Source organism: Bombina bombina, chromosome 2, assembly GCF_027579735.1.
Source record: "Bombina bombina isolate aBomBom1 chromosome 2, aBomBom1.pri, whole genome shotgun sequence".
NCBI classification, from domain to species: domain Eukaryota; kingdom Metazoa; phylum Chordata; class Amphibia; order Anura; family Bombinatoridae; genus Bombina; species Bombina bombina.
The window spans coordinates 406,743,315-406,769,468 of NC_069500.1; the positions used below are offsets into that span (position 1 = coordinate 406,743,315).

Here is a 26,154-nt window from a genome sequence, read left to right on the forward strand (position 1 = left end):
CAGAAAGTCAAAACTTCTAAGCACTTGTCAAGTTCTTCATTCTGTTCCTCGTCCTTCCATAGCACAGTGCATGGAAGTAGTAGGGTTGATGGTTGCAGCAATGGACATAGTTCCTTTTGCACGAATTCATCTAAGACCATTACAACTGTGCATGCTCAAAAAGTGGAATGGGGACTATACAGACTTGTCTCCAATGATTCAAGTAGATCAGAAGACCAGAGAATCACTCCGTTGGTGGCTGACCCTGGACCATCTGTCCCAGGGAATGAGCTTCCGCAGACCAGAGTGGGTCATTGTCACGACCGACGCCAGTCTAGTGGGCTGGGGCGCGGTCTGGGAATCCCTGAAAGCTCAGTGTCTATGGTCTCGGGAAGAGTCTCTTCTCCCGATAAACATTCTGGAACTGAGAGCGATATTCAATGCTCTCAGGGCTTGGCCTCAACTAGCAAAGGCCAGATTCATAAGGTTCCAATCAGACAACATGACGACCGTTGCGTATATCAATCATCAGGGGGGAACAAGGAGTTCCCTGGCGATGAAAGAAGTGACCAAAATAATTCAATGGGCGGAGGATCACTCCTGCCACCTGTCTGCGATCCACATCCCAGGTGTGGAAAACTGGGAGGCGGATTTTTTGAGTCGTCAGACATTCCATCCGGGGGAGTGGGAACTCCATCCGGAGATCTTTGCCCAAATAACTCAATTATGGGGCATTCCAGACATGGATCTGATGGCGTCTCGTCAGAACTTCAAGGTTCCTTGCTATGGGTCCAGATCCAGGGATCCCAAGGCGACTCTAGTAGATGCACTAGTAGCACCTTGGACCTTTCACCTAGCTTATGTATTTCCACTGTTTCCTCTCATTCCCAGGCTGGTAGCCAGGATCAATCAGGAGAGGGCCTCGGTGATCTTGATAGCTCCTGCGTGGCCACGCAGGACTTGGTATGCAGACCTGGTGAATATGTCATCGGTTCCACCATGGAAGCTACCTTTGAGACAGGACCTTCTTGTTCAGGGTCCATTCGAACATCCAAATCTGGTTTCCCTCCAGCTGAAGGCTTGGAGATTGAACGCTTGATAATATCGAAGCCTGGGTTTTCAGATTCTGTGATAGATACTCTGGTTCAGGCCAGAAAACCGGTAACTAGAAAGATTTACCATAAAATATGGAAAAGATATATCTGTTGGTGTGAATCCAAAGGATTCCCATGGAATAAGATAAAAATTCCTAAGATTCTCTCCTTTCTACAAGAAGGTTTGGAGAAAGGATTATCTGCAAGTTCTCTAAAGGGACAGATCTCTGCTTTATCTGTCTTACTACACAAAAGACTGGCAGCTGTGCCAGATGTTCAAGCATTTGTTCAGGCTCTGGTTAGGATCAAGCCTGTTTACAGACCTTTGACTCCTCCCTGGAGTCTAAATCTAGTTCTTTCAGTTCTTCAAGGGGTTCCGTTTGAACCTTTACATTCCATAGATATTAAGTTACTATCTTGGAAAGTTTTGTTTTTGGTTGCAATTTCTTCTGCTAGAAGAGTTTCAAAGTTATCTGCTCTGCAGTGTTCTCCGCCCTATCTGGTGTTCCATGCAGATAAGGTGGTTTTGCGTACTAAGCCTGGTTTTCTTCCTAAGGTTGTTTCTAACAAAAATATTAACCAGGAGATAGTTGTACCTTCTTTATGTCCGAATCCAGTTTCAAAGAAGGAACGTTTGTTACACAATTTGGACGTAGTCCGTGCTCTAAAATTCTATTTAGAGGCTACAAAAGATTTCAGACAAACATCTTCCTTGTTTGTTGTTTATTCTGGTAAAAGGAGAGGTCAAAAAGCGACTTCTACCTCTCTTTCCTTTTGGCTTAAAAGCATTATCCGATTGGCTTATGAGACTGCCGGACGGCAGCCTCCTGAAAGAATCACAGCTCACTCCACTAGGGCTGTGGCTTCCACATGGGCCTTCAAGAACGAGGCTTCTGTTGACCAGATATGTAAGGCAGCGACTTGGTCTTCACTGCACACTTTTGCCAAATTTTACAAATTTGATACTTTTGCTTCTTCGGAGGCTATTTTTGGGAGAAAGGTTTTGCAAGCCGTGGTGCCTTCCATTTAGGTGACCTGATTTGCTCCCTCCCTTCATCCGTGTCCTAAAGCTTTGGTATTGGTTCCCACAAGTAAGGATGACGCCGTGGACCAGACACACCAATGTTGGAGAAAACAGAATTTATGCTTACCTGATAAATTACTTTCTCCAACGGTGTGTCCGGTCCACGGCCCGCCCTGGTTTTTTAATCAGGTCTGATGAATTATTTTCTCTAACTACAGTCACCACGGTACCATATGGTTTCTCCTATATATATTTCCTCCTGTCCGTCGGTCGAATGACTGGGGTGGGCGGAGCCTAGGAGGGACTATATGGCCAGCTTTGCTGGGACTCTTTGCCATTTCCTGTTGGGGAAGAGATATCCCACAAGTAAGGATGACGCCGTGGACCGGACACACCGTTGGAGAAAGTAATTTATCAGGTAAGCATAAATTCTGTTTTACATTTAGGGAGACTTATGATAAACAAAATACACTAGTATGCAGATTTGTTTTTAAAGGCATATATGATATGCAGACTTATCTTTAAAGGCTCAAATGGTATACACAATATCGCAGATTTTGTACTGGATGCTCAGGGATCCAGATTTAGCTTGTTGGGTCAAATGGTATGCAAGATACAGGTGTGCAGTCTTTACTTTATAACATACAATATAACCAATGCATTTGTTTACAAGCTTAGCCTTATAGTACAGATGCTATACATAATACATAAGTTTGCAGACTTGGCTTGTAGGCATAGATGAATGTCCAGTATGCAGGATCACAGAAAACAGGTTTCTAAGTAGCTTAATTACACAGCTAAGTCATAAGCTACTGTTCAACTGTTAGGAGCATGAGGATGTAGGCTGACCCGTTCAGTACACATGGCTTGCAGGTACCTTATGGGGTGAAAACACTGGTGAGTACTCCTATGCAGAAGTGGTCACTGTGACAGAGGTATATTTTACCTTTTAAAGCTCTGTGTTAAAGTAGACTGGGTACAGAAGCACAGGTTACGAACAAACCAATATTTCAACCTTCACTGTACTGATGGGATTTTGCTTGGAACTGCATTTGGCACGACTCATTATAGATGCATTAGCATACTGCTTTTTACATTCTGCCTGGAACTCAGTGCATTAGCAAGACAGTGCTCTGCTTTCTTTCTACTTGCACAAAAAGGCCCAGTATGTGGTGCTTGAAAGATACCAAAAGGATGTGAAATAGCAGATTCAATTCTAGATTTGCAAGATGTGCAAGTAGATTGAACTAGTTTGTCAGTATATAGCAAGGTTAGAATACAATTTATTTAATAATTATTCTTTAAAATAACCCCCCAATAAAAATGTATAAACAAAACAATTGAAATTAATAACTATTCCTAAATTCTTGAGATTAGTTAATATTTATAAACACATTGAATTATATTTATAGAAACCAGAATATGAATCAAATGATTCACACTTAAGCTGTTACAATATTCTATACAAAGATCATAACAAATATACCTTTACAATTTACCTTATTCACAATGAATCACATTAAAATATCCAAATAAAATACCAGAATATGGACTGCTAACTTTAACAGTGCCTAGTTAAACAATATAACAAGATACTTTAACAGCCAATTTCTATGCCAATCTATCTGAGCTGACATAAATCTTATTTAGCTACAATAAGGCAAATTCTAATAAATATATATATATATATATATATATATATATATATATATATATATATATATATATATTTGCAAATATAAATTACTTAGCATTAAATATGACTAGTTAAACTACACAGGACTATGAACTAGAGCTTAAAATACAAATTTTGCTCTTTAAATTACTAGCTTCAATTACTGTAGTAACAATGAATGTAACCAAATGAGTGTCTCAGCTTTCTCCGATAAGTCCAATTTTACCTCATAAATTAAAAGGAGTATTTTTGCAAGATGGATGAGTTAGGCCCAGATTTGCTTCATAGAGATTGGATTCCAAGGAAACAGTTTGTCAGTCAAAATTCAGCAGCAAAGACCTTCCTCTATTCTCTTGCATGAGGCTATATCACGTGATACAAACGCACCCCTTTTTATTCTAATCATTGGTGAAACTTGTTTGATAGGGTCTTCTGATGCTTGTCCCTGATTGGTTATTTAGGAGACGCCTCCCTGATTGGCTCATTTGGATTTGCATATGTTTTAAACAGTCAACTCGTTTGGCTGTCATACCAGTTTTAATCCACGAGGGGCAACAGATAATTAGAAATACAGTCTTGCCATCAATACTGCTGCAGTCTAGTATCTAATCTTAAAAATGTTTATTAAATATACTTTAATTTTCAGTATTAATAACCTGTGTGTTCAATACATATGGTAATATATAATGCCATTTCTCCAACATAGGTGTGTCCGGTCCACGGCGTCATCCTTACTTGTGGGACATTCTCTTCCCCAACAGGAAATGGCAAAGAGCCCAGCAAAGCTGGTCACATGATCCCTCCTAGGCTCCGCCTTCCCCAGTCATTCTCTTTGCCGTTGTACAGGCAACATCTCCACGGAGATGGCTTAGAGTTTTTTGGTGTTTAAAAAGCGGCAGCCTCCTGAAAGAATCACAGCTCATTCCACTAGGGCCGTGGCTTCCACATGGGCCTTTAAGAACGAGGCTTCTGTTGATCAGATATGTAAGGCAGCGACTTGGTCTTCACTGCACACTTTTACCAAATTTTACAAATTTGATACTTTTGCTTCTTCTGAGGCTATTTTTGGGAGAAAGGTTTTGCAAACCGTGGTGCCTTCCATCTAGGTGACCTGATTTGCTCCCTCCCATCATCCGTGTCCTAAAGCTTTGGTATTGGTTCCCACAAGTAAGGATGACGCCGTGGACCGGACACACCTATGTTGGAGAAAACAGAATTTATGTTTACCTGATAAATTACTTTCTCCAACGGTGTGTCCGGTCCACGGCCCGCCCTGGTTTTTTAATCAGGTCTGATGATTTATTTTCTTTAACTACAGTCACCACGGTATCATATGATTTCTCCTATGCAAATATTCCTCCTTTACGTCGGTCGAATGACTGGGGAAGGCGGAGCCTAGGAGGGATCATGTGACCAGCTTTGCTGGGCTCTTTGCCATTTCCTGTTGGGGAAGAGAATGTCCCACAAGTAAGGATGACGCCGTGGACCGGACACACCGTTGGAGAAAGTAATTTATCAGGTAAACATAAATTCTGTTTTCTCTGATTTATTTTAATATGAAACATAAGTACATTATCATCATAGTTTAGAAGATGCCTTAAAAGTTGTATTTTTATGAAGCACTCGTAGTATCATTCAATGAAATATATGTCAATTCATAGCATCAATTTAGAAATGGTAAAAGGAATATATACCTAGTGCCTGTGCAATCCTATATGCTCTGGCTGTCTTGACATGATATGAATGATATGAATAGGTAGTACACATTTATTAATGACAATAAATGTTGACAGTTAAAACAATTAAAACAATAATTAAATCAAAAGTTTAAAACAATAAATAATATGCAATATGCCAAGGTACCTATGTGGAATATTCAAATAGTACATTAACATGGGTTCATGTTTATCGACATACAAAAAGAATAGTAAGATGTGACAGTAGACAATCTTGATAATAATATGCAAATAAGTTATATATACACTAAATATATATATATATATATATATATATACACATATATACACACACACACATTATGTGTGTGTGTGTGTGTGTATATATATGTATATATATATATATATATATATATATATATATATATATATACACATACCATCTTGGTACACAAATGGGGCACTAAGCACCCAGCGGGGTCTTGGCCGTGGTGAGAAGTCACACATTTTTCCTATCAGTTGTGTGTAATTTGTAATCCCGGGTTCAGTGAAAACATGATGTAAAATTTCCAAGCGTATACTTAGAGTCCAATATAGTTATGTTATAGATGATCCCTCATTAGTGATGGTGTAGGAGAAAAAAGTGGATGTGACTGACAGCTCAAAAAATATTGCAAAATAGTGAAGAAAAAAAGAAAAGAAAAAAGCATAATCCTTCAACAAAGGATAAAAATACAAAAATGTAAGCATTTTAAAAAAATGTGAATTTTTTTTTAGCAGAAATTTATAAAAGATGCCATTGATGAAATAAGATGAAAAAATTTGTTGAAGTTAGGATAAATACATTCATAGGTGCAATATAAGTCTTAAGTCTAAGTGATGAAAGTTAGTGAATGAAACATTATTCTCAAGGTTCAGTTGGGTGTTGCAAGATTAGTGCAGCTGGGTGCTGCAGGGTTAGTGCTGCGAGAGATTTTAGTGGATGATTTGCTCCTAGCTGGATTTATCTGTGAAAGATCTGCTCCTAGCTGGATTTATCAGATGCTTGGTCAACGCGTTTCAGCCTATCACAGGCCTTTTTCAAGACTGACCCAACTTGAGAATAATTTTTCATTCACTAACTTTCATCACTTAGACTTATATTGCACCTACGAATGTATTTATCCTAACTTCAACACATTTTTTCAGCAATGGCATCTTTGGCAATTTCTGCTCAAAAAAATTTCACATTTTTTTTCTTCACATTTTTGTATTTTTATCCTTTGTTGAAGGATTATCATTTTTTTCTTCACTATTTTGCACTATTTTGTGAGCTGTCAGTCACATCCCCTTTTCTTTTTTAAGACACGAGTCCACGGATCATCTTAATTACTAATGGGATATTCACCTCCTGGTCAGCAGGAGGAGGCAAAGAGCACCACAGCAGAGCTGATAAATAGCTCCTCCCTTCCCACCCCAGTCATTCTCTTTGCCTATGTTAGTGATAGGAAGAGGTAAAGTGAGGTGTTAGAATAGATTCTTCAATCAAGAGTTTATTATCTTTAAAGTAGTGCAAGATTGTGCTGCTTTGTCCTAGGGTGTAGCCGTAGTCCATATCAGTCTCTCTTCAGTAGGGCTTTGGTGGCTTTAGAGCAATGGGAACTTGTGGGACATAATTCTCATTGCGCCTCCTATATATTTTGCTGAACACAAAACTTAGAAAAAGTAGATAGGAGCGCTAAAAGCTAAAGGTGATATAGAGAAATCAAGTGTAGACTAATTAAAAATAAATAGAATAGTTATATAAATGAACAGAGATTTATTTACAATAAGTGAAATATAAAAACGGACGTCTCCGTAAATAAAAACAAATGTTACAGACTAGTTGCCACCATTCGGTATAAACTTGATTTGCAGAGTTCTAAAGTAAGCATAGTCCGATTCCACACTGAAATCTCAGTTGGAAGTTGGTTTGCTAGCAAAACAGGGGCTTACCCAGGCGAGTGCACATTCAATCTTCTCTGTGACTAGACGTACGGCCGTAATGACGTCACCATTGAGGGCGCTGTCCCAAACACACCTTCTGATTGGTGTAGATACGAAGTTAGTAAGTTGCAATATTACTTGGCTTTCTTTGCTGTAGTGTAGCAATCATCGAGGAAAAGAAGTTCCTGCACTTAGTGCCAAATAGCACGCAGGATGCCAAACGTAAGGCTGAAGAAAGTAGGATAGAATAATGTCCAATAGTGACCCGTTACAGGTCTAGTGGCAAAGTAAAGAGTGGCTAACAGTGTTAGCAATATTGCACACTTTTCATGTGAAGAGTAGTTGATCCAGCTTATATGTGTAAGCTTATCTTTCTCTTATCTTTGTTAGTTGCAGCACATCAACGCGTTTCTCCCTCTGCAGAATATTCATCTTGAAAAAGCCCTGTTAGTTGGCACCAGAAGCTGCACCCACTGTTTTTCTAAGACAGTTCCGTATATATTTTGCTGCCCTATTCCTGATAGCCTAAGTAAGATGACTCAGGCTTTATCTTTTTCCACAGGGCTATGAGAGGGAGAGGACCTCTTAAACCTGCTGAGCTGCCCTGCTGTCGGGCAGAATTAAAAGGTAAGTGCTGACTTTTTATTCTGGGTCTGAGGGAAAGATCTCAGAAGAAGTGGAGCGCTTTAATTTATGGGACATAGAGACTCCTATTTGTAGAGGAGGCCAATTTAGACAGCACCTTATTAGCAGGCACTGGGGCTGAGGAGAGATTAGCACTTTTTCACTATGAGCTTGATTCTCTGGGTTTGTGTAAGAAAAGAGGAAACGCTCAGTATGAGGTGAATATTTATGGTTTGCTTAGATGGGCTAAGCTGCTGGCTAGCATGGGACAGACCCATTTGGGCTGCAGACTTTCAGTCTATTTATTTTACTATCGACAAAGGGATCAGTTTCAATAATAATGGCGACCGGGATTTATCCTTGATAACGCCCACAATGGGTGGAGCTTTGAGTGGCGCAAATTTGGTTTGCGCACTCTGCTTCTACTCCTTTTCTTTTACAACGTGTACTTCCTACTAGTACGGAAGGATAAGGGCAGTGGTTAGTGAGCTGCGTGTGAACCGGACAGCATTACTATGCTGAATACGGTTTTGTTGGACTGCAACATTTGAGGGGTTTGCGCAAAAAGTACCGTTAACCTTCCTCTGCATGCAAAAATAAAATGTGCTGTTTTAACATTTGAAGACATAGTAACATCTTTTATGTTTAAAATTTTTAATAAAAGATTACAACTGTGTGTGTACATTTGAGTCCTGTTAACTTTTCCTCTACATGCAGAAATAAATGTGACGTTTTAACATTTTAAAGACAGTAACATTGTTTGTTTTAAATGTTTAATAAAAGATTACAACTGTTTGTGATTCATTTTTTAAGCAAGAACAAATGTTTTTAATGTTTAAAGACACAGTAACATCTTACAGAGGTCCTACTAGATGTTTTTTGTAAAATTAATGCCCTGATGCCGATGGGAATACACAATCCTTTTTGTTTTTCTATCTAAAGAATGTTAGGTTGTTCAGATAGACTTTTTCTGAGCCAACTCCTTTTTTAAGGCAGATACTGTTTAAGAATCTATTGATAAGGTTCAATTTATGCCGCAAATCTCTCCTTAAGTGTCCCAATGTTATAGCCCTCACAGGCAGTGCCCTGCACTTTATCTCAATCTCCTTCTGGAGTTACCTGGCCATTTTCTCTTGTTAAGTGTATCCAGTCCACGGATCATCCATTACTTATGGGATATTCTCCTTCCCAACAGGAAGTTGCAAGAGGATCACCCACAGCAGAGCTGCTATATAGCTCCTCCCCTAACTGTCATATCCAGTCATTCTCTTGCAAGCCTCGACCAAGATGGAGGTCGTAAGAGGAGTGTGGTGTTTTATACTTAGTTTATTCTTCAATCAAAAGTTTGTTATTTTTAAATGGTGCCGGAGTGTACTGTTTATCTCAGGCAGTATTTAGAAGAAGAATCTGCCTGCGTTTTCTATGATCTTAGCAGAAGTAACTAAGATCCTTTGCTGTTCTCACATATTCTGAGGAGTAAGGTAACTTCAGAGAGGGAATGGCGTGCAGGTTTTCCTGCAATAAGGTATGTGCAGTTAATATTTTTCTAGGGATGGAATTTGCTAGAAAATGCTGCTGTAAGTAAAGCCTTAAATGCAGTGATAGCTACTGGTATCAGGCTTATTAATAGAGATGCATACTCTTATAAAAATGTAATATAAAACGTTTGCTGGCATGTTTAATCGTTTTTATATGTATTTGGTGATAAAACTTATTGGGACCTAGTTTTTCTCTTGTTAAGTGTATTCAGTCCACGGGTCATCCATTACTTATGGGATATATTCCCTTCCCAACAGGAAGTTGCAAGAGGATCACCCAAAGCAGAGCTGCTATATAGCTCCTCCCCTCACATGTCATATCCAGTCATTCTCTTGCAACCCTCAACATAGATGGAGGTCGTGAGAGGAGAGTGGTGTTTTATACTTAATTATTTCTTCAATCAAAAGTTTATTTTTAAATGGCACCGGAGTGTGCTGTTCTTTTCTCAGGCAGTATTTGGAAAAAGAATTTGTCTGCGTTTTCTATGATCTTAGCAGAAGTAACTAAGATCCACTGGCTGTTCTCGCACATTCTGAGGAGTGGGGTAACTTCAGAAAGGGAATAGCGTGCGGGGTCTCCTGCAAATAAGGTATGTGCAGTAAAATATTTTTCTAAGGAATGGAATTGACTAAGAAAATACTGCTGATACCGATGTAATGTAAGTAAAGCCTTAAATGCAGTGAAAGCGACTGGTATCAGGCTGATTAATGTATATGCAGTAAAGTAATTTTCTAAGGAATGGAATTTGACTAAGAAAATGCTGCTAATACTGAAGTAATGTAATAAGCCTTAAATGCAGTAGAAGGACTGGTATCAGGCTTATCAATAGAGATACATACTCTTTAAAAAAAGGATGTTTAAAACGTTTGCTGGCATGTTTAATCGTTTTTGTGAGGTACATTGGTGATAAAACTTATTGGGGCATGAATTTTTCCACATGGGTAACTTATATTTCTGCATAAAAACAGTTAACTGAGGCTTCACACTGTTGTAATAATGAGTGGGAGGGGCCTATTTTAGCGCTTTTTTGAGCAGTAAAAATTCAGTCTGTCTTCCTGCTTCTTCCTGCATGACCCAGGACGTCTCTAGAGAGCTCAAGGGACTTCAAAAGTTATTTTGAGGGAGGTAATCAGTCACAGCAGACCTGTGACAGTGTGTTTGACTGTGTTAAAAAACGTTTTTTTCTCTATTGATGATCCGGTTTGGGTATTAAGGGGTTAATCATCCATTTGCAAGTGGGTGCAATGCTCTGCTAACTTAATACATTTACTGTGAAAATTTGCTTGCTATAACTGATTTGGTTCATTGTTATTTCAACTGTGACAGTTTTTTTGTGCTTCTTAAAGGCGCTGTAGCGTTTTCTATATTGCCTGTAAATTTATTTTAAAGTGTTTTCCAAGCTTGCTAGTCTCATTGCTAGTCTGTTTAAACATGTCTGACACAGATGAATCTGTTTGTTCACTATGTTTGAAGGCCAGTGTGGAGCCCCATAGAAATATGTGTACTAAATGTATTGATTTCACTTTAAATAATAAAGGTCAGTCTTTATCTATAAAAGAATTATCACCAGACAACGAGGGGGAAGTTATGCCGACTAACTCTCCTCACGTGTCAGTACCTTCGCCTCCCGCTCAGGGGGCGTGTGCTAATATGGCGCCAAGTACATCAGGGACGCCCATAGCAATTACTTTACAGGACATGGCTACAATTATGAATAATACCCTGTCAGAAGTATTATCTAGATTGCCAGAATTGAGAGTCAAGCGCGATAGCTCTGGGATTAGGAGAGATGCAGAGCGCGCTGGTGCTGTAAGAGCCATGTCTGATACTGCGTCACAGTTTGCAGAACATGAGGACGGAGAGCTTCATTCTGTGGGTGACGGATCTGATCAGGGGAAACCTGATTCAGAGATCTCTAATTTTAAATTTAAGCTTGAGAACCTCCGTGTATTGCTTGGGGAGGTTTTAGCTGCTCTGAATGACTGTAACACAGTGGCAATAACAGAGAAATTGTGTAGGCTGGATAGATACTATGCGGTACCGGTGTGTACTGACGTTTTTCCTATACCTAAAAGGCTTACAGAAATTATTAGCAAGGAGTGGGATAGACCCGGTGTGCCATTTTCCCCACCTCCTATATTTAGGAAGATGTTTCCAATAGACAACACTACACGGGACTTATGGCAGACGGTCCCTAAGGTGGAGGGAGCAGTTTCTACTTTAGCTAAGCGTACCACTATCCCGGTGGAGGATAGTTGTGCTTTTTCGGATCCAATGGATAAAAAATTAGGTTACCTTAAGAAAATGTTTGTTCAACAAGGTTTTATTTTGCAGCCCCTTGCATGCATTGCGCCTGTCACTGCTGCTGCGGCATTCTGGTTTGAGTCTCTGGAAGAGGCCATTCACACAGCTCCATTGGATGAAATTATGGACAAGCTTAAATCACTTAAGCTAGCTAATGCATTTGTTTCTGATGCCATTGTACATTTGACTAAACTAACGGCTAAGAACTCCGGATTCACCATCCAGGCGCGTAGAACGCTATGGCTTAAATCCTGGTCAGCTGACGTGACTTCAAAATCGAAATTACTTAATATTCCTTTCAAGGGGCAGACCTTATTCGGGCCTGGCTTGAAAGAAATTATTACTGACATTACTGGAGGTAAGGGTCATACCCTTCCTCAAGACAGGGCCAAATCAAAGGCCAAACAGTCTAATTTTCGTGCCTTTCGAAATTTCAAGGCAGGAGCAGCATCAACTTCCTCCGCCCCAAAACAGGAAGGAACTGTTGCTCGCTACAGACAGGCCTGGAAAACTAACCAGTCCTGGAACAAGGGCAAGCAGGCCAGAAAACCTACTACTGCCCCCAAGACAGCATGAAGGAATGGCCCCCTATCCGGAAATGGATCTAGTGGGGGGCAGACTTTCTCTCTTCGCCCAGGCGTGGGCAAGAGATGTCCAGGATCCCTGGGCGTTGGAGATCATATCTCAGGGATATCTTCTGGACTTCAAAGCTTCTCCTCCTCGAGGGAGATTCCATCTATCAAGGTTATCAGAAAACCAGATAAAGAAAGAGGCATTCCTACGCTGTGTACAAGACCTCCTAGTAATGGGGGTAATCCACCCGGTTCCGCGGACGGAACAAGGACAGGGATTTTACTCAAATCTGTTTGTGGTTCCCAAGAAAGAGGGAACCTTCAGACCAATCTTGGACCTAAAGATCTTAAACAAATTCCTAAGAGTTCCATCATTCAAAATGGAAACTATTCGAACCATCCTACCCATGATCCAAGAGGGTCAGTACATGACCACAGTGGACTTAAAGGATGCCTACCTTCACATACCGATTCACAAACATCATTATTGGTACCTGAGATTTGTCTTTCTAGACAGGCATTACCAGTTTGTAGCTCTTCCCTTCGGGTTGGCTACGGCCGTGAGAATCTTTACAAAGGTTCTGGGCTCACTTCTGGCGGTTCTAAGACCGCGAGGCATAGCGGTGGCTCCGTATCTAGATGACATCCTGATACAGGCGTCAAGCTTTCAAATGGCCAAGTCTCATACAGAGATAGTTCTGGCATTTCTGAGGTCGCATGGGTGGAAAGTGAACGTGGAAAAGAGTTCTCTATCACCACTCACAAGAGTCTCCTTCCTAGGGACTCTTATAGATTCTGTAGAGATGAAATTTTACCTGACGGAGTCCAGGTTATCAAAACTTCTAAATGCTTGCCGTGTGCTTCATTCCATTCCACTCCCGTCAGTGGCTCAGTGCATGGAAGTAATCGGCTTAATGGTAGCGGCAATGGACATAGTGCTATTTGCGCGCCTGCATCTCAGACCGCTGCAATTATGCATGCTAAGTCAGTGGAATGGGGATTACTCAGATTTGTCACCTCTACTAAATCTGGATCAGGAGACCAGAGATTCTCTTCTCTGGTGGCTTTCTCGGGTCCATCTGTCCAAGGGCATGACCTTTCGCAGGCCAGATTGGACAATTGTAACAACAGATGCCAGCCTTCTAGGTTGGGGCGCAGTCTGGAACTCCCTGAAGGCTCAGGGATCGTGGACCCAGGAGGAGAAACTCCTCCCAATAAATATTCTGGAATTAAGAGCAATATTCAATGCTATTCTAGCTTGGCCTCAGTTAGCAACACTGAGGTTCATCAGATTTCAGTCGGACAACATCACGACTGTGGCTTACATCAACCATCAAGGGGGAACCAGGAGTTCCCTAGCGATGTTAGAAGTCTCAAAGATAATTCGCTGGGCAGAGTCTCACTCTTGCCACCTGTCAACGCTCCACATCCCAGGCGTGGAGAACTGGGAGGCGGACTTTCTAAGTCGCCAGACTTTTCATCCGGAGGAGTGGGAACTTCATCCGGAGGTGTTCGCCCAACTGATTCATCTTTGGGGAAAACCAGAACTGGATCTCATGGCGTCTCGCCAGAACGCCAAGCTTCCTCATTACAGATCCAGGTCCAGGGACCCGGGAGCGGCGCTGATAGATGCTCTAGCAGCCCCTTGGGTTTTCAACATGGCTTATGTGTTTCCACCGTTTCCGCTGCTGCCTCGACTGATTGCCAAGATCAAACAGGAGAGAGCATTGGTGATTCTGATAGCGCCTGCGTGGCCACGCAGGACCTGGTATGCAGACCTAGTGGACATGTCGTCCTGTCCACCATGGTCTCTGCCCCTGAGGCAGGACTTTCTAATACAAGGTCCTTTCAACCATCCAAATCTAATTTCTCTGAGGCTGACTGCATGGAGATTGAACGCTTGATCCTATCAAAGCGTGGCTTCTCAGAGTCAGTTATTGATACCTTAAAACAGGCACGGAAGCCTGTTACCAGAAAAATCTACCATAAGATATGGCGTAAATACTTATATTGGTGCGAATCCAAGAGTTACTCATGGAGTAAGGTTAGTATTCCTAGGATATTGTCCTTTCTACAAGAGGGTTTGGAAAAGGGCTTATCTGCTAGTTTGTTAAAGGGACAGATTTCTGCTCTGTCTATTCTTTTGCACAAGCGTCTGGCAGAAGTTCCAGACGTCCAGGCTTTTTGTCAGGCTTTGGCTAGGATTAAGCCTGTGTTTAAGACTGTTGCTCCGCCGTGGAGCTTAAACTTGGTTCTTAAAGTTCTTCAAGGTGTTCCGTTTGAACCCCTTCATTCCATTGATATCAAGCTGTTATCTTGGAAAGTTCTGTTTTTGATGGCTATTTCCTCGGCTCAAAGAGTCTCTGAGTTATCTGCCTTACATTGTGATTCTCCTTATCTGATTTTCCATTCAGACAAGGTAGTTCTGCGTACTAAACCTGGGTTTTTACCCAAGGTAGTTTCTAACAGGAATATCAATCAGGAGATTGTTGTTCCATCCTTATGTCCTAATCCTTCTTCAGAGAAGGAACGACTTTTGCATAATCTGGACGTAGTCCGTGCCCTGAAGTTTTTCGTCAAACTTCTTCCCTGTTTGTCGTTTACTCTGGACAGAGGAGAGGTCAAAAAGCTTCGGCAACCTCTCTCTCCTTTTGGCTTCGTAGCATAATACGTTTAGCCTATGAGACTGCTGGACAGCAGCCCCCTGAAAGAATTACAGCTCATTCCACTAGAGCTGTGGCTTCCACCTGGGCCTTTAAGAATGAGGCCTCTGTTGAACAGATTTGCAAGGCTGCGACTTGGTCTTCGCTTCACACCTTTTAAGTTCCGTTTAAGTTCCTGCCTTGTCCCTCCCATCATCCGTGTACTTTAGCTTTGGTATTGGTATACCATAAGTAATGGATGACCCGTGGACTGAATACACTTAACAAGAGAAAACATAATTTATAAGACAGGACCTTCTGATACAAGGTCCTTTCAATCATCCAAATCTAATTTCTCTGAGACTGACTGCATGGAGATTGAACGCTTGATTCTATCAAAGCGTGGCTTCTCCGAGTCAGTCATTGATACTTTAATACAGGCACGAAAGCCTGTTACCAGGAAAATCTACCACAAGATATGGAGTAAATATCTTTATTGGTGTGAATACAAGAATTACTCATGGAGTAAGGTTAGGATTCCTAGAATATTGTCTTTTCTCCAAGAGGGCTTGGACAAAGGATTATCAGCTAGTTCCTTAAAGGGACAGATTTCTGCTCTGTCTATTCTTTTGCACAAGCGTCTGGCAGAGGTTCCAGACGTCCAGGCATTTTGCCAGGCTTTGGTTAGAATTAAGCCTGTGTTTAAACCTGTTGCTCCCCCGTGGAGCTTAAACTTGGTTCTTAAAGTTCAAGGAGTTCAGTTTGAACCCCTTCATTCCATTGATATTAAACTTTTATCTTGGAAAGTTCTGTTTTTGATGGCTATTTCCTCGGCTCGGAGAGTCTCTGAGCTATCTACCTTACAATGTGATTCTCCTTATCTGATTTTTCATGCAGATAAGGTAGTCCTGCGTACCAAACATGGGTTTTTACCTAAGGTGGTTTCTAACAAGAATATCAATCAAGAGATTGTTGTTCCATCATTGTGTCCTAATCCTTCTTCAAAGAAGGAACGTCTTTTACATAATCTGAACGTAGTCCGTGCCTTGAAGTTTTACTTACAAGCTACTAAAGATTTTCGTCAAACATCTACCCTGTTTGTCGTTTACTCTGGACAGAGGAGAGGTCAAAAAGCTTCGGCAACCTCTCTTTCCTTTTGGCTTTGGAGAATAATACGCCTAGCCTATGAGACTGCTGGACAGCAGCCCCCTGAAAGGATTACAGCTCATTCCACTAGAGCTGTGGCTTCCACCTGGGCCTTTAAAAATGAGGCCTCTGTTGAACAGATTTGCAAGGCCGCGACTTGGTCTTCGCTTCACACTTTTTACAAATTTTACAAATTTGATACTTTTGCTTCTTCGGAGGCTGTTTTTGGGAGAAAGGTTCTTCAGGCAGTGGTTCCTTCTGCTTAATCCTGCCTTGTCCCTCCCATCATCCGTGTACTTTAGCTTTGGTATTGGTATCCCATAAGTAATGGATGATCCGTGGACTGGATACACTTAACAAGAGAAAACATAATTTATGCTTACCTGATAAATTTATTTCTCTTGTAGTGTATCCAGTCCACGGCCCACCCTGTCCTTTTAAGGCAGGTCTAAATTTTAATTAAACTACAGTCACCACTGCACCCTATGGTTTCTCCTTTCTCTGTTTGTTTTCGGTCGAATGACTGGATATGACAGTTAGGGGAGGAGCTATATAGCAGCTCTGCTGTGGGTGATCCTCTTGCATCTTCCTGTTGGGAAGGAGAATATCCCATAAGTAATGGATGATCCGTGGACTGGATACACTACAAGAGAAATAAATTTATCAGGTAAGCATAAATTATGTTTTTTCCCCATGCTGCGGGGTTGGCGCATAAGGAAATGGGTTACATCAGTGAAAGTTTTCCGAATGTTTCTTCCCTGGGGCCTGAAAAGGAAGATTCTTCGGTAGTATCTGAGGAAAAGATCTCAGACTGTAATTCATTTATCTGAAGTAATTTCCTTCAAGTCTCACCTGACATACCTACATTTATTAATTAAGGAGGCTTGGAAAACAGTTCCCAAGGTGGATGGAGCTGTTTCCACCTTAGCTAAGAGATCTACTATTCCCATAGAGGATAGTTGTGGCTTCAAATATCCTATGGAAAGAGGTTAGAGGGTTTATTCAATACAATTATGTGCAACAGGGCTTACAGGCAGCCAGCTTGGTACATTGCTACCATCACTAGTGCGGTGGCATATTGTTTAGTTGACGGAAAATTATTTGGATGAAATCCAGGATAAGAGCTCTTAAACTAGCTAATTCCTTTTATTATGGATGCCTCCCTTCAAGTTGTCAGTTTGGGAGCCAAGATTTCAATTTTCTCTTTTCCAGCTAGCAGAGCCTTATGGTTAAAGCCTTCATCTGCGGATATGTCCTCTCGGTCTAAACTGCTGGCTATCCTTACAAGGGGAAGACCTTTTTTTTTTGGACCTGGCCTGTCGGAGATGATCTCTGATATCTTGGGTGGTAAGGGTCATCTTTTCCCGCAGGATAAGAGAAAGAAACAAAAAGGACAACAGCGCAATATTTGTTCCTTTTTAGAATTTCAAGGGAAATTCCTCCTCTACTGTCTCCAGTCAGGAACAGACTAAGCCTACATGGAGATCCAATCAATCTTGGATGACGGGAAGACAATCCATAAAGCCTGCTGTTGAATTAAGGACAGCATGACGGGCATGCCCCGATCCAGGACCGGATCTTGTAGGGGGCAGACTTTCCTTCTTCACTCAGACTTGGGTTGAGAGGATCCCTGGGAAATAAAAAATAAAATAAAAAAAAAATATTTTTTTTAGACCTCAGGAGTCTAAACCAGATTCTCAGGGTACCGTCCTTCAAGATGGAAACAATTTGTTCCTTTTTTCCCTTGACCCAAGAGGGCCATTTTATGTCAACAGTGGATGAAAGGACGTGTACCTACATGTAACCTAAGGTTGCCTTTCTGGTCAAACACTTCCAGTTTGTGGCTCTTCTTTCCGGTCTTGCAAAAGCTCCCAAAATTTTCACAAAGGTTCTGGTATCTCTGTTGGCGGTGCTTCGATTATGGGGAATTGCAGTGGCACTTTATCTGGACGAAATAAAAAAAGAAAGAAAAGCCAGACGCCATCTTTTCAACTAGCAAGATCCCACACTAACCTGGTGTTATCCTTCCTTCAATCTCACTGGTGGAAGGTAAATTTTGGAAAAGTTTTCTAGTTCCAAATTCAAGGGTAACTTTCTTAGGATCCACTATAGACTACCTGTCTATGTACATTTTTCTGACAGGTCAGGAAATTAAAGATTGTGATACTTGTTTAGTCCTTCAGTCCACTCCTTGGTTGTCAGTGGCTCAGTGCAGGGAGTTTCGGGCTGATGGTGACGACAATTGATTTCATCCCATTTGCTCGTTTCCATCTCAGACCTCTGCAGTTAAACATGCTCAGGCAATGGAACAGAGATTATGCAGCCTTGTCTCCTTGAAGAACTCCTGAGAGCAGGAGACAAGGGACTCTCTTCAATGGTGGTTGTCTCCTGATCATCTTTCCCAGGGAACCTGCTTTCACAGACCACCTTGGGTGATTGTGACAATAGACGCCAGCCTTCTTAGGTGGTGAGCAGTCTGGGGCTCCCTAAAGGTTTAGGGAGTTTAGACTCAGTCAGTCTATTCTCCCTAAAGGTTTAGGGAGTTTAGACTCAGTCAGTCTATTCTTCCTATAAACATTCTGGAACTGAGAGCGATCTACAATGATCTCTTGACCTGGCCTCAGTTAGCCACGGTCCAGTTTATCAGGTTACAGTCGGACAACATAACTTAGTGGCTTACATCAATCATCAGGGACAAACGAGGAGTTCCTTAGCGATGACAGAGGTATCCAAAATAATCCAGTGGGCGGAGGCCCACTCTTGTTTCCTGACGGCGATCCACATCCCAGGGGTAGACAACTGGGAGGCGGACTTCTTGAGCAGGCAGACCTTTCATCTGGGGGAGTGAGAGATCCATCCGGAAGTGTTCTCCAACCTTATTCTCAGGTGGGGTCAGCCGGAATTGGATCTCATGGCATCTTGACAGAATGCCAAGCTTCCAAGATACAGGTCGAGGTCCAGGAATCCCCAGGCGGAACTGATAGATTTAAAAAAAATGTGTAACAGGAGCACCAGGTATAGTGATAAAATAATAAACTTTATTGAAATACAAAGGGTATCATAAACCCCGGGTAAGAACACACACAAAAAATAATAATATATATATATATATAAACCATCAAACAGATGAACAAAAGGCTGACCGGTTTCGGCTACTTACTCGGCCTTACTCCTAGCCTGCCTGGAACTGATAGATGCTCTGGCGGTTCCTTGGAACTTCAGTCTAGCATACCTATTTCCTCCTTTCGCTCTTCTTCCTCCGGTAATTGCTTGAATCAAACAGGAGAGGGCCTTGGTGATTCTCATAGCACCGGCCTGGCCTTGCAGGATTTGGTATGCAGATCTGGTGGGTGATTCTCATAGCACCGGCCTGGCCTTGCAGGATTTGGTATGCAGATCTGGTGGAGGTGGCATCTCTGCCGCCTTGGAGACTTCCGTTGAGGAAGGACCTTCTTATTCAAGGGCCCTTCCTTCACCCAAATCTAGTTTCTCTAAAGCTGACCGCTTGGAGATTGAACACTTAATTTTATCCAAGTGGGGGTTTTCTGACTTTCTGATTCAGGCTTGTAAGTCTTTAACTAGAAGGATTTACCATAATATTTGGCGTAAATATCTCTATTGGTGCGAATCCAAGGGCTACTCATGGAGTAGAGTTAGGATTCCTAGAATTTTGTCTTTTCTCCAAGAATGTTTGGAGAAGGCATTATCGACAAGTTCCCTAAAAGGTCAAATCTCGGCTTTATCTATTTTGTTACACAAACGTCTGGCGGATGTCCCAGATGTACAATCATTTTGTCAGGCCTTGGTCAGGATCAGGCCTGTGTTCAAACCAGTTACTCCTCCGTGGAGTCTTAATTTAGTTCTCAAAGTTCTTCAAGGGGCTTCGTTTCAGCCCATCATTCCTTAGATATTAAGTTATCTTGAAAAGTTTTATTTCTTTTTGCTTTTTCTTCTGCTCGAAGAGTGTCAGAGCTCTCGGCATTGCAGTATAAGTCTCCTTATCTTAATTTCCATTCGGATAAGGTTGTTTTACGTACTAAACTAGGATTTCTTCCTAAGGTTGTTTCTGATTGGAACATTAATCAGGAGATTGTTGTTCCTTCCTTGTGTCCTAATCCTTCTTCTCAGAAGGAAAGACTTCTGCCCAATTTGGATATGGTCCGTGCGTTAAAGTTTTACCTGCAGGCGACTAAGGACTTTCGTTAGTCTTCTTCTTTGTTTGTGGTTTTCTCAGGAAAACGCAGGGTCAGAAAGCTACGACTACTTCTCTTTCTTTTTGGTTGAAGAGTATTATACGTTTTGCATATGAAACTGCTGGACAACAGCCTCCTGAGAGTGTTACGGCTCATTCCACTAGGGCTGTTGCTTTCTCATGGGGATTCGGAAGTGAAGCTTCTGTGGAACAGGTTTGCGGGGCTGTGACTTGTTCCTCTCCACACCTTTTCAGAGTTTTACAAGTTTGACACTTTTGCCTAGGCTAAGGCCGCTTTTGGGAGAAAGATTCTTTAAGCAGTGGTGCCTTCAGTTTAGGTTCCCTGTCTTGTCCCTCCCGTATCATCTGTGTACTCTAGCTTGGGTATTGAATCCCATTAGTAATTAAGATGATCCGTGGACTCGTGTCTTAAAAAAGAAAATTTATGCTTCCCTGATAAATTTATTTCTTTTTTGAAGCGATGAGTCCAGGGCCCGCCCTTTTCTTGTAAGACAGGTTGTTGGGGATTTTAAACTTCAGACACCTCTGCACCATGGCTTTTCCTTTCTCTTCCTAACTTCAGTCGAATGACTGGAGTGGGAGGGAAGGGAGGAGCTATTTAGCAGCTCTGCTGTGGTGCTCTTTTCCGCCTCCTGCTGACCAGGAGGTGAATATCCCATTAGTAATTAAGATGATCCGTGGACTCATCGCATCAAAAAAGAAATAAATTTATCAGGTAAACATTAATTTTCTTTTTTCTCCTACACCATCACTAATGAGGGATCATTTATAACATAACTATATTGGACTCTTAAGTATACGCTTGGAAATTCTACATCATATTTTCACTGAACCTGGGATTACAAATTACACTCAACTGATAGGAACAATTTGTGACTTCTCACCACACCAGGCCAAGACCCCGCTGGGCGCCATTTGTGTACCAAGGTGGTGTAGTACTGCTTTAGTGGTACTTTCTTATTTAGAAATCTCATCTTCACATCAGTTCTCATTTTTAATGTTCATTAGATTTCTGGAAAATAAAGAAAAATGTGTTTATCTTGAAATAAATGGGTTAAAGGGATGTAAAACCCATTTTTTTCATTCATTCATGATTTAGATAGAACATAACATTTTAAACAACTTTCTAATTTACTTCTATTATCATATTTTCTTTGTTTTCTTGTTATCCTTATTTGAAAAGCAGAAATGTAAGCTCAAGAGTGTGCACATGTCTGCAGCAGTTTTGCAACAGTGTTATACATTAGCACTAGCACTAGATGGCAGCACTATTTCCTGTCCTGTAATGCTTCAGGCATGTGCACGCTACCTACCTAGGTATCTCTTTAACAAAGAATAACAAGAGAGAGAAACATTTTTGATAATAGAAGTAAATTGGAAATTCTTAAAAATTGTATTCTCGATCTGAATAATGAATGTTTAATGTCTGTTTAATGTCCCTTTAATATTTATATATACCAATGCAGTTATTATTCAATACAGCAGATATTTATTTAACATAGTATAATTTTCAGATCTCTTTCTCTCTCCATATATAATATAATTTATTATATATATATATATATATATATATATATATATATATATATATATATATATATATATATATATATATATATACACACACACACAGATGTTTTAAATATAAGCTGTGTATTTTAAATTATTATGAAGATTAGCCACAATTTCTTTATCTGAGATCTAGTTTCTCATGTGCGGTTTATCTGAGCCATCAGTCTTTTCAACTGAGAATGTGTATTAGATCTCAGCAGGGACAATTTAACACTTTGATGAGAACAGCTGTATCCTCTGAGTATGTTTGTATAATCCCCTATTCTAACAGACGGACCATCTCTTCCTTACAGGGGTTCCTGTGATCTAAGTAATGAATTTCTTTGGCTAAATTAATTTAGAAATTTCAATCTCGGAAGGCTATCCAACAATAATTCATTGGAAATTCTCTCTCTTCTTAGACCGTGATCAAAGGCTCTTTAGATGTGACATTATCTCTTATAATTTGCGACCAATGTTTGTTTTTATTTAGAAGTCCTGTCTGTTTCTTTTGTTCTAAAAGTCTGTAGTTGAGAACAGTGTTTGTTGGCAATGCTGCTAAATCAATTCATACTATATGTTGGCTAAAAGAAATATTAGATTCTAATATACATCTGTAGTTTATTTAAGGTTACTTCACAGGTACCCTGACAAGTTCTATGGACCCTGTGACATTCTGCTGTATATATATTTGTTTTGTTTTAGTTGATTATATTAAAGATGCTTTTTCCTTTTCTCTTTCAAAGGTCACTATTATGTCCCTTTATTACGTGCTGAAGATAATTCCTCCTTTCCTATCATTGGTGCACCATGGTCACTAGAACCACATGATAATATCTCACATACCAGGTTCTCTGGCAGTCCTAAAGATCCACTGTTAGCTGTGAAAGCATTTGCAGGTCCCATGAGCCCTTCCAAGGTGAGAATTAGATGTATCACATTTTTACTGACAAAGATTTTGGTAATTAATCGTAATCTCTCAACCACAAGTTAAAGTCCCCCCCTTCCAAGAGCCACTTTTTCCTAAATCTGTTTAGATCCATTTACAGCTAAGCGGGCCTCAAGAACCTAAAAAGGATTGACTGGTTTGTTTTTGTATATTTTCTTTCCTCCGTAATAAAATTATCATATAGTTTAAAAACAAAGTACCCTTTTGTCATTACTACATCAGATTTAGGATTATGAAAAAAGGTCTGTGGGGGCACCTAGCTCCTAGTTTAAAAAAATGTTAACTTTAAGTAATATATCAACACTCATTGGCTTGCCTTAAAAAATACGTTTATGGTTATTTTTGTAGATGAATCATTTGATAAGCTTTTCAAGTTGAGAGTGACCCCAAAGTTGCTTTTTTTTTCTTCCCCATTATCTGAGAGATTTATAATAATTTTCATCAAATTAATAACTGTTTTCCTTCTAATGGCAGAGTCCACAAAATCCATTCATAACCTATGGGAATTACTTCACCTGGCCTCCAGAAGACACCCGAACAGAGCATTAAATATCCCTCCCACTTCCCCTACCCTCCCAGTAGTTCTTTGCCACGTTTCATGGAGGTAGACAGAGAGTGGTGCCTGCAGAAGATTCTTTTTGTTGTCCTCAGTGGATTGTTTTCCTGCAAAAGAGGGCAGGGGAGTTGGTAAAGACAAGACCATGTTGTTCTCCCAGTGGAGTTTTGGTTTATGTTAGCTTCTGGATGTCACAGGGAAATTGCCCTTCCTCCTTCAATCATATACTGCTATTCTCTCTTTCTTAGGCAAACAGTGTAAGTTACCGATTTTCCTTTGTGTTACAAGACTCCAACAGGAAGATAGAAGATTGGTAAGTACTGCGTTTATTTTATCTCTTTCTCTAATCGTTTGTTGCCTAGAGAGACAATGAGTAAGGCTGCACACATCTGAAGCTCAGAGACTGGTTTTGACTTTTGGACCGGGTACACGCTGCTGATAGGAGCTGTTTGGAAGTGATGCTAGGTTGGTCTCCACACCACTTTGTGCAGGCTCCTAGTTGGAGCATTGGGAAGCTTGGCAGATTTTAGGGGTGGTGAGACACCTCAGACTGAGCATAGTCAGTAGGATTGAGGAGATAAGATTGCCGTGGGATAACACAGATTAATCTCTCATTTTGTGCATATTAAAATAAGCCTCTATATTCATTTGCTGCTCGCTATGGACGATTCTAGTTTTTAACCAAGCCAGGAAGATATGCCTTACATCTGTGATACAGTCTCATTCGATGGTCACTGGGATACATATGTATTCCCGCAATCTCATTCTACCACTGGTCGGACTCACAGACCTCAGTATACCCAGATATGCTATTCGCTGCGACCCAGTGTCTCAAACTCAATCTCCCTTTCCTCGTGATTTTGCAGCCCAGTTGCAATCTGCGGTTTCAGCTGCCCTACGTGCTATGCCAGTTAAAGGTAAACGGAAGAGGAAGATTAAACACTGTTCCTCTGAATCTGTAACCAGCAGATCTCTGGGAGCTGCAGCGGTTAGCCATATGTAGCTTTCTGAAGTTGACGATTCCTCTGCTAAAGTTGACTATTCCTTGGCTAGTTCTGAAGGAGAACTTTCATCTTATAACTCCTCTGGAGAATCGGAAAGGGATTCTGAGGATATTAATATTAGATTTAAAATTGAACACTAAGATATTAACTTAGAGGTTTTAAGCACACTAGTCATACCTGAGTCTAAACCCTCAGAGGAAAAGCAGGTACATAAATTAGATATGGTATTTAAACCTAAGTTGAAAACCCCTGAAGTGTTTACAGTACCTTCATTGTGGCAGACATTATAACCAAGAAGTGGGATAAACCTAGCGCCCCCTTTTTCTTCTCCTCCTTGCTTTAAGAAAATGTTTCCTGTTCCAGATAGCCATTTTTAAGTTTGGAATACTGTCAATAAGGTAGACGTGCCATCTCCACCCTCGCTAAATGCACTACTATCCCTCTGCATGATAGCACAGCTTTTAAAGACCATAAGGACAGGAAGATAGAGGCATATCTTTCTTTCTTCAGGGAGGCTTGCTTTTCTAACCTGCTGTAGGTATTGCTGCGGTAACTGCAGTCGCCACCTTTTGGTGTGTCGCCTTATCTGGACTGATATTGGTGGAATCCCCTTTGGAAGATATCCAAGACCGCATTCAGGCCCTAAAAACGGTCAATTCATTAATTTTTTTCAGTGCCAGAAATGTCGCTGTGTTACCTAGGAGAGCTCTCTGCCTAAAGTCCTGGTTTGGGACATGGTTTCTAAATCCAGGTTACTGTCTTAAGCTTTTAAGTGAAAATACTTCCTGGGCCTGGATTCCATCATTTTTACGGTCACTGATGGAAAGGGTGCTTTGCTACCACAGGATAAGATATCTAGAACAAAGAGATGTCCTATGGGATGTTTTCGCTCATTTCGTTCAAACAAGACACAGAGGAGCGTTTTTTTCAACCAAGCCTGAAACACCCAGGAGTACCTGGAAGCCAAACCCTGTGTGAAACAAGAAAACAGCCCAAAAAATTGACCCCAGATGCCAAGTCAGCGTGAAGAGTCGTCCCCGGAGCTGGGCTCAGGTCAAGTGGGGGGGGCAGATTATCTATTTCAAGAAGTTTTGGCTTGCTCCATTCAGGACCCTTGGGTTCTGGAAATCATATCTTAGGGATACAAAATAGGTTTCCGATCTCGCCCTCCAAGTGGCAGGTTCCTCTTATCAAGGATCAAGAACAGCCTTCCTACATTGTGTAGAAGATCTTGTATATATGGGAGTTGTTGTCCCAGTGCTTCAGGCAGAGAAAGGAAGAGGGTTCCTTTCAAACCTCTTTATCATTCCAAAAAAGGAGGGAACCTTTTCATCTCATGTTAGACCTGAAGTGCTTCAACAAGTTCGTAAGAGTACCTTAATTCAAAATGGAAAATATTAGGTCCATTCTCTTGTGCAGGAGAGTCAATTCATGACCACCATCGATCTGAAGGATCCATACCTTCACATTCCGATTCACCAAGATAATCACCAGTATCTCCGTTTTGCCTTCCTTTTCATGCATTACCAATCCAGAGCTCTCCCATTTGGTTTAGCTACAGCTCCCAGGATCTTTACAAAGTTTCTAGGGGGCTCCTTGCTGTAGTCGGACTACAGCGGATTGCTGTGGTGCCATACTTGG

At 41.0% G+C, this 26,154-nt stretch overlaps 1 protein-coding gene across 2 annotated transcripts in view; it reads left to right on the forward strand.

Moving 5' to 3' along the window:
• Window positions 1-26,154, forward strand: part of ANKLE2 (ankyrin repeat and LEM domain containing 2) — a 263,181-nt gene that overhangs the window by 63,085 nt on the left and 173,942 nt on the right. For both annotated transcript variants that reach the window (XM_053701894.1, XM_053701893.1), the window contains exon 8: window positions 22,751-22,923. In XM_053701894.1, coding sequence (XP_053557869.1) covers window positions 22,751-22,923 — 173 coding nt within the window. The remainder of the gene's footprint in view (window positions 1-22,750; window positions 22,924-26,154) is intronic.